The following is a 12,783-nucleotide window of genomic DNA, read 5'->3' as shown; positions in this document are numbered from 1 at the left end:
CGATCGAGAATGCCCCACCTATCCGAGAACTACCCCAAGAGATTGTCTATGATTTATCGGATGATTAACGGTATCTGTATGATGTTTGTGCAGCTATTCGAAATTGATCTGTACCAGCCCGACTAGAGAGCATCAATATCTGCCCCTTAAACCATGCTCGATGGTTGACTTTGGCCTCCAGAGTTTGCCGGTTGTACGTTAGTGAACATGGTCGTGTTGGTAATGTGAAGGCCAACCTTGAGGCACTAGGGAAAGACAAATTCTGTCGAAGCTTAATTCAAGAGCCATTCATCCAATATCTGATTCGAAGAAGGATTTCATTTCATTTTATGTGTTCACCAAAGTGGCAGTTATGATGGAGCAACCATTGATGAATGAATTGACTGACTGCAGCCGAACTGCTTTCATAGATGCTTTTGCATAATATGTTTCTATGTAATTCAGCTTGAATGGTACAAAACTTCGAACAATTGAGAAAATGCTTTAAATGTGTGCTGCAATAAAGCATTTAATTAATTACTTTTTGATTACATTTAATCAAATTTCAATTGTATTCGTCATTATGTATATTTGGCGTTTTTTTTGACATTTTCAAACAAGTAGTTTTGAGACATAATCCTAGCTGAATTGGCCTTTAAAGGAATACAATGACATCTAAATTGTATAAGGGCATGCATTTTATCAATATAGTGTGACAGAATTTTTTTTTCAAGTTCTGGAGAAAAAATGGTAAATGGCATTTTTCCCAAAAAATCAGGATTTTGGGGAAATTTCAAATGCATTTTCGCAAGCCATTTCTTGACCAAATGAGCTCAGATTTGGCATGGAGTGTTTTTTTGGGCCTATTTTCAAATAACCATTTGAGGTTTTCGATTTGGTGAAAAAGTCCATTTCGCGATCCACCCTATTCTTTATGTATGTTTTTTTAGTGATTTGTGATGTGGTGATTTTTGGCTACTCTTGTTCTTGTGTTATCATGCAAATATAAACTAGTTTTGGCACTTGTGATGGAAATTCAAATACCATCTGGCAGTACTGTTAACAAAGACAGAATTGCTTTTTTGTTTTTTAAAGAATACCAGGGGTTTTGCATAAATTTGACTTCCAATACTTTGGCAATTTCAAAGAGACATAAAGTACATTTGGCCTATAACATGAAATCGAAGTTACACTGGCCTTCAGTCACTACCATTCGCACGTTTGTAAGACCAGAGCACATAAGTCACCATGATAATACACTAACAAGTTATCTATCACAACTGGACAAGCTATGAAGTTACCAAGCATAACCAATCCCATCGCCAAGCCGGCAGCTTCTCCAGTGATGGCGTCGTCTTGGTATAGATTACTCTTCAGTAATTCATAAACATCTGCAAATGCACAAAAATGATAAAGGATTTTTAGTAGGCTCTTAAAAGCGAATCTTGGTTTCGAAAATTTCGGGGATTTAGCGACAGCGATTCATTTTTTACAGCGTGTGCTCTTTTTATGGTTACATGTAAATGTTTTCTCAAACACGTTCTATCTTGCGTGGATGGCTAGTGTTTTTACTTAAACTAAATATCTGCAAAGGTAATTTGCCTCGTTAGGGTAGAAAATTCACAAGATTGCTTAACTCGACATTTCGCCTAACTCGACGGTTTTTCAAATTCCCCGTCGCGTGTCGAGTTGAGCAGATTCTACTGTATTTTCAAATAGTACTTCAGACAGATTAGATTCCACACACAATCAATGCAACACATTATCATATGACAATAGACTCGAAAAATAATTAAGACATGAGATTGCTAGAAGCGTTTCACAACATCACTTGATGCAGAAAAATGACAAATCTGTGATGCTTTGAGTTTTCTACACAGTCACTACATGAAAAATGAATACGTGAGCTTAGAGTAGGTACTAGGTAGTGTGCTTACAGTAAGTAGGTTATGCTCGAGCACTCTCTTTTGATACTGCGATACTGGTTAAGTGTGATTAGATATATTTTTGCTTTGTTATTTTTACCTTTATCAACTCTATATCAGATTTTGTCAGTTTTCCTGGTTTTATAAAAATTCGAAAAATCGAAAACACGACTTTTTATTATAATTAACGTGTGTGAAAAATGGGTGTTGTACCGAAGAAGATGCAAGACTTATCACCAAGTGTGACGTGCGTTGGATACTCACTTTGATCAGCTGTTCCCATTGCGGCGAGTCCCAAGCCCAAGCAACCACCATGTCTGATGATCTGCAGAAACGAAACATATTAAATCGTGGCTCCATGTCTGAGGTCTTTCAATGTTACATCTGGTGCCATACTTAATGCTTTGACTACATTTAAACCTTAAACAATTTTTCGGTATTGCTTAAAGTTTTAATGAATAGACGTTGGCTCAATTCAATAACATGATACGCTCTTCGGGTGTAAACTAAGTTAAACCATCACAAGATATTTCAATAATCAAAAGTCTGGTAAACAATCTGATTCAATTTTAATTTCTGTTAAATATTGCAGAAAAGGTAGCAAACAAACTTTGGTTTATGTTTGATGAAGATAATGAATGAAAATTTTAGCTGACTTCACCGGCCACTACATATGGTTTGTGCTTTTATGAACTAAATCCTAAATTCGGAACTCCGACCAGAGCTCTGGTTGTCACGCAGTAGTGTGGGTTGTTTCATCTCTTTATCTCGGAAGATTTTATTGGCCAATTGGGAATGGATGGGGTGAGCACTTTGAGGTTTTGAAAATGTAATTAAAACGGAAATAAATTTCTTCTTTTTACATGGAAAAACTTTAGGCTACCTCATTCGTGGCATTGCTGAGCTGGTCGCGGAGGTACTCCAAGATCTTCCCTCTTCCGTGGTTGGCGTGAATCAAGCCAAGAGCATACAGGCCTCCTCCTTCCTGGTAGGCACTTCCGCCGGAGGAGTCCTTTGGAAGATATGTGGACATCAGATTGAGGGAGTCCTGAAAAAAGTTATTTGAAAATTAGCGACGTTTATTTTCGATCAACTTAACGTCGAAAACAAGAAATGTTCCGTTGACTTACGTTTTCGTGGCCTTTGTGAATGACTCCCAGACTTGCGGTGGCGGAAAATTTCGCCCAGTTGGTGGCACGAGAGAGCCAATCCAAATTATCTCTGTTAAAAAAAACATATCCAGAGACGAGACACAAAACATAAAAGAAATCTACGATAAGACATGCTAAATGTAAAAAGTATCGAAAATTCTTGGTCATATCAAACGTTTTCTGATTGTTTCGAATATCAAAGCCTGTTGTTGCAAACCGCGCAGTTTAACACCTCAAAAACACCAAATATCATCGAAGTTGGAATTTAATGATTGAAAATTATCACCTGAGAAACTGGTCAATAGTGGTCCCACAATGCATGAAGCTATTTGCAATAACGCAGGCGTTGTGACATACAGAGTTTCTGACCTACACAGAAAAAAGAACACATATGTTAAAATGGGGGAGCAAGCAAATTTTTAGAAAATGTTTTGTTTTAGGTTTTATACCTGGTCTTTAGTGTTTTTAAGAGTAAGCAGGTCCGAATGGTTGTTGCGGATCAAGAATTGCAGATAGAACTCGATGGTCTTCTCTCCGTCCAAGATCGTACTTAGGCAGGAAATCCTCTGCTTTGTCTCTTTGTCGGCATCCGATTCCACCTAGTTGCGGAAACGTTTTTGTTTAAAAGTGATTGCGTAAAACGAAATTTTTGTATTTCTGAACTGAAGTTACTGCACAATTCGTTGGGACGCTATATAAACGTCGGTATTATCATAAACTTCACCGAGCTAGTTACCAAAGTTTTCAGCAAGCGATTAATCATCTAACAATAACTAGAGGCATTGGCTTGGTCTCCTCTAGCTTGACACAAGAGCTTGAGAATGTCGAACTCAGGCAGTGCGTTGGAAGGAATTAGCAACAATGACAACACTAAAGTTGTTGTTTTACAACAAACAGTCAATACAAACCTCTTTCTTCAGTGGTTCATAACAAAGCGATTTGTCGGTGTATTTCAACGTTTTTTCACTTGTAATTCAATTTTCAATGTATTTCAATTTCATTTCACAGTATTTTTCAATGTTTTAAAAGTTGCATTTTAAGATAACATTAAAAACAAGAACAAATCGTCCTTGGTACCGATGAGCCGGATGCGACTTGTCAGCAAAATGAAATTTTACAAAAAATAAATAAACAGGGGTCTTTATAAATGTGCAAGATTTGTGTGCTTCCTAAATAAAGCTCTGCTTAAAAAGGGGTTACCCTTTATTAGGAACATCAGAAGGTTCTTACTCAAATAAAATGAATATGAAATATTGAATGTAATGTGAAAAATAAACATGACATAGAATAAATGGTTGTATCTTTTTCCCATTCGACCTCTTTATCGTTTTTCTTCTCTTCTTCACCATCTTCCTCCTTCTGCTCTGAAGAGCCTGTAGCAACAGGAGCAGAACCGGCTTGGAGGGCTTGAACCACGTTGGACAAAAAATTTTGAGAGGCGCTGTCGTAGAGGTCAAAAGCTATTTGATACGCCAAGGATATCTGATCCTGAAAGACAAGATTGGCAGCAATAATATATTAAATATTTTCAGGATATATTGTAATTTTAAACAAGTGTTCTTTTAATAAGAATGATTTCGCCAACGCTCACTTCACTAATCCATTCGGGTCTGCTACTATTCGGCGAGTCCGATTCGGCGAGTCCGATTCGGCGAGTCCGATTCGACTAGTCCGATTCGGCGAGTTCCCTATTCGGCGAGAGCCCTTTTCGGCGAGTGCCCTTTTCGGCGAGTGCCCTTTTCGGCGAGTGCCCTATTCGGCGAAGTTTTGAAATTTTTGAAAGGAAATTATCGGGTACCGTAGCCTAATTATAATTGCCGTTTTTACATCGTTTTAACGTCGCTAAACGTTGAAATCGTGCAGAAAGGAATAAAAATAAAATGTTTGAACTATTAAATTAAAATTCGTCATGTCAGTTCAGTTTTTTTATTTCTGACCATCATATGAAAAACAATACACGTCAACATAGCAAAGGTAGAAGCGACAAAACGCGAACGTTAAAACGTGCTTGAATTCGTCATGTCAGTTCAGTTGTTTTTCTTTCTGATCATGATATCAAAAACAATACGTCAACATAGCAAAGGTGTAGAAAAAGGTAGAAGCGACAAAACGCGAACGTTAAAACGTGCTTGTAACCGAAGTAAGTTATTGAGTTGAAAGAAATTTGGCACGGTCGCAACACTTTCAGAAAAATTTAAGATATGAAGGAAAAATAAAACAAAGAAAATGTTACAAAAAAAAAATAAAATAGATCATGTTTATGTCTATAAGTTAGTACTTTTGAATAGTTAAAATGATTAGTTTGGACCAACAAATGTGTGGCCTACAGCTTGGATTGAAAGGAAATTATCGGGTACCGTAGCCTAGTTATCCCGACCAGCAAAAAATTGTTCCAAGAACACAGTTCATTTTTACATTGTAGTAACAGAATGAAAAGGCTAAACAAATGTGTGGCCTATCGTGTTAACGTCGCTAAACGTTGAAATCGTGTAGAAAAGGGAGCTTTTGCTGACTAGGATACTTTGAAACTGAGAAACATTCACAGAAGCCCTACGATTTGTTCCAAGAACCCATTTAGCATAACATTTCATTTGTACATTGATTCAACGTCTGAATACATTATATTAAAAATGCAACGTATCGTAGGGCTTCTGTAAATGACTGATTTTGCTGCCTGTGACATAGCAAAAATCTACCATTTTGCGTCGATTCAATGTCATCAGATGTTGAATGCACCCAAAAACAACATAATTTGCTACGTTGACGCAGCGTGCGTTTAACTTAATGCGCTTGCAAACAGACTCGATGTCGCTTTCGAAAGTCGAAACCTCTGCAGAGAATTGTCGCGGCAGTGAATCGGTTGCTGTGAAAATGAACTTGAAGTCTCGGCCCGAGGTTACTACTAACCAACGTAACAAGGGCTGGTACAAACCGCACTGCCCACAGTCGCACAAGCGGCATAATCAACACAACAACGGACTCGCGCAAACTGCATGGCGCACACACGTCCGTTGCCATGGAAACCCCATCAAAGGCGGGGAATATGCGCATCTTTTGTTTCATCTGCAACACGAAAACGGGCGTATCACAGCGAATTGGAACTTGAAAGCTGGTCAGCCATAAGTTGCGATATTGTAGTGAAAAGGGAGCAATGTCAAGTCGAAAACTTAATCAAACGTCTCTCTGTAACTATTTTTCAAGGGCTGTTTACGGATGTCAGCAACTTTTAAATTTATTAAAGGTGACGTGCTGTTGAATTGATATAAACATGAATGATTTTGCTTTCAACAGGTATATTTTCAAGCATATGATCAAGTTAGTATTTTCATTCCATTTACTGTATACCTTTTAGTAAACCTCTTCGTCTCTTGTTTCATGCTAATAAATCTAGTTCGTTGCTAAACTTTATGTTGCGCTTAGCTTAAAGAGTCGCAGTCCATCAACCGCTAGCCAACGCAGACGCATAGCATGTGTTTTGGTCGAGCTTTGTTTATAATAATTAACGGTAGGTCGAACGTAGCGATAACTCCGAGTGTGGCAATAAAAGCAATCCTAGTGTGACGACATAATTACGTCATCCATCTGCGTGACATTTCGCTGAATTTACGTTGCTGCTGATGAAACACGCTTTCGCCCCCACGGCCAAAAAAATAGTTAGGCGCCTATGATTTTAACTATTCAAAAGTACTAACTTATAGACATAAACATTATTTTTTTTGTAACATTTTCTTTGTTTTATTTTTCCTTCATATCTTAAATTTTTTTGAAGGTGATGCAACCTTGCCAAATTTCTTTCAACTCAATAACTTACTTCGGTCACAAGCACGTTTTAACGTTCGCGTTTTGTCGCTTCTATTTTTTTCTACACCTTTGCTATGTTGACGTGTATTGTTTTTCATATGATGGTCAGAAATAAAAACAACTGAACTGACATGACGAATTTTAATTTAATAGTTCAAACATTTTATTTTTATTCCTTTCTGCACGATTTCAACGTTTAGCGACGTTAAAACGATGTAAAAACGGCATTTGCAATAGGCTACGGTACCCGATAATTTCCTTTTAAAAATTTCAAAAACTCGCCGAATAGGGCACTCGCCGAAAAGGGCTCTCGCCGAATAGGGAACTCGCCGAATCGGACTAGTCGAATCGGACTCGCCGAATCGGACTCGCCGAAACGGGCCATTCCGAATCCATTCAGCCTTACACTAAAACTAAACTAATCTTTTTACAAAGAATTTTTCTCACGAGTTTAAAAATTTTTGCGGCAGCAAACCAAAGTTCACTCACTTTATCTCCGCTAATCAGCTTTCTTAGTATTTCTGATACAGAGGTGGCATCATTCAAATAAATGAGGCACTGACAAATGTTGATGTAATCAGGCTGGGAGACGACCATGGAAGTATCAGGGTCAAGATGAGAATGAAGGCGTACAAGAAGGCGAAGAATGTCCTCTCTCAAACCTTTGTGTTGCAGCAAGCGAGTGCATATGTTGGTGCAATAGGACAATATCTCGCTAAGGTTTGGCTGTGAAGGACAAGAAAACAATGAAACTTTACGTTGAACAAAAACATATACAATATCTCTGAAAACGTTTCCATATTTCTGCTGCAAGTTAATACTGCTGTCGGCAAAGATAGACGGATTCACCCATCTTTAAAATTAATAAAGCATCTCTTAAGAAAACAATACCTCTAACTACAAACATCACAGAATCTTATATGATTGATTGATTGATTGAATCTTTATCCTCGGACTGGGAAAGCTTCTTGGAGAGCTTAATCCTGGCAGTTTCGCATACTTGTAGAGGCTTTGAATCACTGACGCAGGCCCGGTCACCGAGATTGACAGAGTGAAGTTTCCGATTGTTGAAGGCTTGTTGTCGGGGAATTATTCCATCCATTAGATGCCGCTGAATGGAGAGCAGCCCTTAACGTGCGTTGCTCAAGCGCACACCCCGAGAGTCGAACCAGCGCCGCTATTGATCTTGAAGTTTCTTCGTTCCAGAAGTGACGTGCTAACCAATTGAGCTATCGGGGCGGACTCAGTCAAGGCACGTTACTTTTCCTAGCACGATAGCTGCAAAACAACTTGAGGGGAGGCAGGTAAAGGAATGGCTGACGAGTTACAACCGAACAGTGGGCATCATAACATAGCTACAAGCCTTTTTGTGGTACATGTAATGTACCGTATCATATATTTCGAGAGATTAGTAAGTTAATTGCACACGCAGATTCTTCATGTAAAGTTATGTTTGAGCAAAACATCTGCAACAACGCACCAACACTTACAAGTACGTCACAATCACAAGACATCAAAATCTGTAATAGCCATCTAACACATAAACTTACAGTCAGCCTTATTGCTTTTTCCAGCACATCCATTCTTCTGGTTTCTATCGCAATTCCAATAGCTTGTTTGTATTGGCCATTCTCGAGGCAGTTATCAAACATTCGATTAACGATGGCTTCTAGTCGACCATCAATTTCAGGTTTCATTTCACCATTCGTCTTCGCATCATGTTCTTCTTGTCTCATCTTGGTGTAGTAATCAATACACTTGCCTGGATAAAATATCTTCTTCATGCCAAGCACTTTCACAGCATAAGATCCATATTTTTGCTAGGCTTATTCAATGATGTGAAAAAACTTTTGACAAAAAAATAAAGTCATCGTCATATGTATCATAGCCACCATAGCCTTTGATAATTTGGATGCTGAGCTCTTAAATTTTGTCAGTATTTTTTCATGCAGTGTCCCAAAGTACTCTTGATTAGCTGATTTATTTTGTTGGAAGTTTGATAAATATGTTATTTGCTGTCTGATACAGACAAACCTCCCAAGGGCTGTTCTAGTGTAAAATTATAAAAACGAAAATAGCAATTTTATGAATCTATAACATTAATACATCAAATAGATACGTATTACAAAAAATATTACCACTGAGTCTGCCAAATGCTGTTTGTTTTCAAATCAATTTTCTATAAATACTAACATATTGTTGTCACAACATATTCCGAGCTCTCCTTGACATTGAACGCTGTGCCGGCACACAGCGCATAATTGAGTGAGTCTTCATACGAGCCTAGGTAGTAGTAAAGCTTTGATGCAAGTAAAGCTGACATCTCCCGATGAACGAACGCTTCATTTTCATACAGAACTTCTCTACAAAGAAAAGCTTAGACTTTACATTTTAGTACTAGATTACCGGTATAAACATATCCCAGCACAGTCTAATATTCCGATAACTAGCAACTTTACATACATAGCTACAAGCTACATCTATTAAGCAATAAAACAATAGTTGCTTTCTTTATGCATTTAAAGCTGATAGTAATGAATTTCACAGATTGTAATGAAAATCTGAATTTCTTACATTTTTTCAACATGGTCAGAAATCTCTGGCCAAAACTCTGGCACGATGTCATTGAGTCTGTTCAGTGCATAAACCTTGAGTTCATCTTCCGGTTCATCGAGCAAGGATATAACACCAGCTGGATATAAAGACAAAGTATATACAAGACAACAAAGTGGATCCATAGTATTGAACAATTACCACAAAAATGTTTCAGGAAAGACCATGCAAAAAATAACATAGCTATGTTCTAAAATGAGGTATTTTTATATGTAAGGTTTAACTCAAGTCTTCCGATTTATTGCCAATCATCTTAACAGCCCATAAAGCTACTGAAATAGGTAGCGTATGACTTAGCCAGTTTAGATTTTCTATAATAATAACATAATGTATCACAATCTTATATTATAACAATTTCAACCTTGCATTAAAAATTACAAGGATTTACATCAAGTTTTAAATACCAAACTAAATTAACAAAGAAATTGTAGTGTTAACAAACAAAACATTATATATCATAACATGATGAAAACCAACCGATTAATGTTTGCAAGAGAATTATATATTATCTATATATATAAGCACTGCATGACAACAAGCATTTGCAATGATAAAGGTCCAATAAAGTATATATTATTCATTCACTGTGCATAGAGTTATAAAATCAAATTAAGCTTTAAATTCTGACCTGCTGAGGTAATGTGCATTTCAACTATGGATCAACACAACCTACAATATGCTTAGAATCTAATCAATATAATTTGAAAATTACTATGGAGCCCTGTTATAAAGTTTTAATACAAGGTAAAACCTAATGTAACAAAAATTACAGGCAAATAGCCTACAAATTCAAAAGCTACCGGTAATAGGCTACACAATGGGTTTTCACTATCACATGTGTTTTTAATGACATTAAAAACACTACTGGTATTCTTATCACACTGTGAATCATACCACAAGTTTTTGTACCACATACCACGGGTTTCCGCAAACATTCTAAAAGGGTTAGGGTTGATCGGAGTTTCCCCAAACATGTTAAAATTTTACATGATCCTACGAGTTTTTGTTTGTTTGCGGAAAATTTTAAAATGCTTGCGGAAACTGCAATCAGCAACTTTGGCTTTTTTAATTTTTTCTCTTGATCTTTTCAAGGTGCGAACTGACAGTACGAATTGTTCATTATACGAATTAGGTTGCATCCAAACAAACCTACTTTTAAAGTTACAGTCAAAATTCAGAAGAAAAATAGCCTGGCAGCTGGAATAAGTGGAACCTAACAAAAAAACAAAATTAGGTGCTTTTAGGTTTTAGCCACTCACGCCCGATGGTCAGCAATGTCTCTTGTGTATTTCTCTCTCAACTAATCGCGGGCAGCTTAAAACCTACAAGCACACAAAATTGCAAGAAAAACTTTAATTTTTTGTCAAACATTGTGTAAAAAACTGCCAAAAAATACTTTAAGATGCTTCACAAAACAAAGGATATACCTAATACCTTTTAAAATAGACTACTTAATCTGTCCACAAATACAGCTTTAAGCTAACAAACTTAGACGCATTGTCTGCAGTTTCTATAAAAACAAAGAAAACCATTAACAAAAACTGTCAAAATATGTCAAGTCATTTTATTTGTTTTAATAGTGTCATATCATAAAAAAGCAAAGTGAATGAAATCTTCAAAACAACGCATTGTAATCTGCATTATAGCACAATCAAGATAGTATTAAAAGACCATAAGTGGTCATCTGGGCTATGAATAAGGGCTCACTTATGATCAATTCAAAAAGACTATTACCGGTATTGTAAAAGTGTTTTCATTCATTCAATTTATTGCTTTTGAAATATAGTCTCAAACCTACAAACACCTTTCAATTGAATTTTTAGAAACTACCCGTCAACCGAGGTAAATACAACCAGATTTCTCGAAATGAAAGAATAAACAAATTCCAAACCAACAACATTGATTTGAAAACTACTGTAGTCGACTCTCGACTAGTCGGTAGTCGGTACGGTACTCGCCACTCGGTAGCCTACGCTCAAAATCTCAAATGATTGAGTGGATATTTTCACAGCAATTCATGTAATCTCCGAAAATGACAAGTCATGTTTTGGTTTTCCTTTTTCTGACAAAAAAAGGCTACGGAGCGTTCACTGTTATTTTGCATTAATCAAATGCTGACATTTGCACATTGGCATACGGAGTGTTCAATTTAATAGTTGTCGTATGAGCATCTAGGGCCGAGGGTGTATCCTTTTACCACTTTAGATTCTCAATGTTTCCGGACTACACTGGAAGGCTGCTAGAGAGCAGCCAGTCTTTTATTTCATCATCCAAGATAGCCTACACAAAACTTTCACTCCATTAGGCAGGCTGAAGATGTTGAAGTCGTTGATGGTGTGGTCTGCGGTTTGTTCCTTAGCACCACACTCACAAGAGGAAAATGAGGCCATATTCTATTGGTGCATGGTTTAGCGGAAAAAATCGACGCCTGTAGGTACGAGAAGACGGCCGGTGGGATGGGTGTCGGCGTCGGGTATAATCGGGTACTGGTGCTTGATTTCCATTCAGAATTTTATATATTGTTTTTTCAATTAGCCGCAGATATATCTTGTTCGTCAGCTTTGTTAAGCAGAAGTTGAGAGGCTGGCACGAATGGTTGTCTTGATTTTCGTCGACGGAGGTGCTTGTCATAGGCGTAGGAGCCAGGGGTGCAGAAGTTGCAACCGCAGTCCAGAGATGTAGCCTAAGTGTAGGTAGACTTTTTGTTTACGCTAACGCTTGCGGCCACATTTTTTTGGATGGTTCAATTCAGTTTATTTTTTGTTTTGTTGGCGAAAAAGAAAGACACAAAAAGCAAAAACATAATAAACACAAATAATTCGCACAACAAGGATGGCAGCGAAAGACCAAAAGGCAGTGTTGTACGCGTCATTAAAATAATTTGACGGCGTCAGCGTCAGCGCGAATTGCCTAAAAACTTTACGGCGTAAAGTACTGCGTAAGCTCTTAAAGAAATTGACGGCGTCAGCGTCAGAGCTAATTTCTAGCGCTATTTTTTGCCAGCGTCTCATAAAAAGGAAATATTTCAACCAAGTTTAGGCTAACAATAGCTATAAATAAAGAGCAGGTAGCCTATTATGTTTTGAGACTGTATTAGCTGCTTAGCCTATTAGTTATTTCCTTGCAGAAAAACAAGCATTTCAAAACGTTTGTCTGACAATCTGCTGCGTTTGGGACACATATTGTATTTTCCAAGTGAAAACATGCGTTCCACAGCAGCGCTGGTTGGTATTGGAGTGTTGTATTTCAAAAACAAGTTGAAAACCTTTACTCGGAAAGGTATCACTGTTCCAAGCGTGCTGTGATAGTTTAGC

The 12,783-nt window shown here is 37.4% G+C and overlaps 1 protein-coding gene across 1 annotated transcript in view; it reads right to left on the bottom strand.

Moving 5' to 3' along the window:
• The window catches only part of LOC145766200 (26S proteasome non-ATPase regulatory subunit 1-like), a 40,726-nt gene extending 30,534 nt beyond the window's left edge, over positions 1-10,192 (bottom strand). Inside the window, exons 1-12 of the mRNA XM_082577863.1 lie at positions 10,098-10,192; positions 9,431-9,548; positions 9,050-9,219; positions 8,407-8,618; positions 7,346-7,582; positions 4,373-4,543; positions 3,505-3,654; positions 3,342-3,424; positions 3,035-3,125; positions 2,788-2,952; positions 2,169-2,229; positions 1,281-1,370 (exon numbers count right to left, since the gene is read on the bottom strand). Coding sequence (XP_082433989.1) covers positions 1,281-1,370; positions 2,169-2,229; positions 2,788-2,952; positions 3,035-3,125; positions 3,342-3,424; positions 3,505-3,654; positions 4,373-4,543; positions 7,346-7,582; positions 8,407-8,618; positions 9,050-9,219; positions 9,431-9,548; positions 10,098-10,116 — 1,567 coding nt within the window. The 5' untranslated portion in view covers positions 10,117-10,192. The remainder of the gene's footprint in view (positions 1-1,280; positions 1,371-2,168; positions 2,230-2,787; positions 2,953-3,034; positions 3,126-3,341; positions 3,425-3,504; positions 3,655-4,372; positions 4,544-7,345; positions 7,583-8,406; positions 8,619-9,049; positions 9,220-9,430; positions 9,549-10,097) is intronic.
• Positions 10,193-12,783: the final 2,591 nt, after the last annotated feature.

This window comes from Aplidium turbinatum, chromosome 3 (assembly GCF_918807975.1).
Source record: "Aplidium turbinatum chromosome 3, kaAplTurb1.1, whole genome shotgun sequence".
Lineage (NCBI taxonomy): Eukaryota > Metazoa > Chordata > Ascidiacea > Aplousobranchia > Polyclinidae > Aplidium > Aplidium turbinatum.
This window is presented reverse-complemented; position numbering and strand designations above follow the sequence as displayed.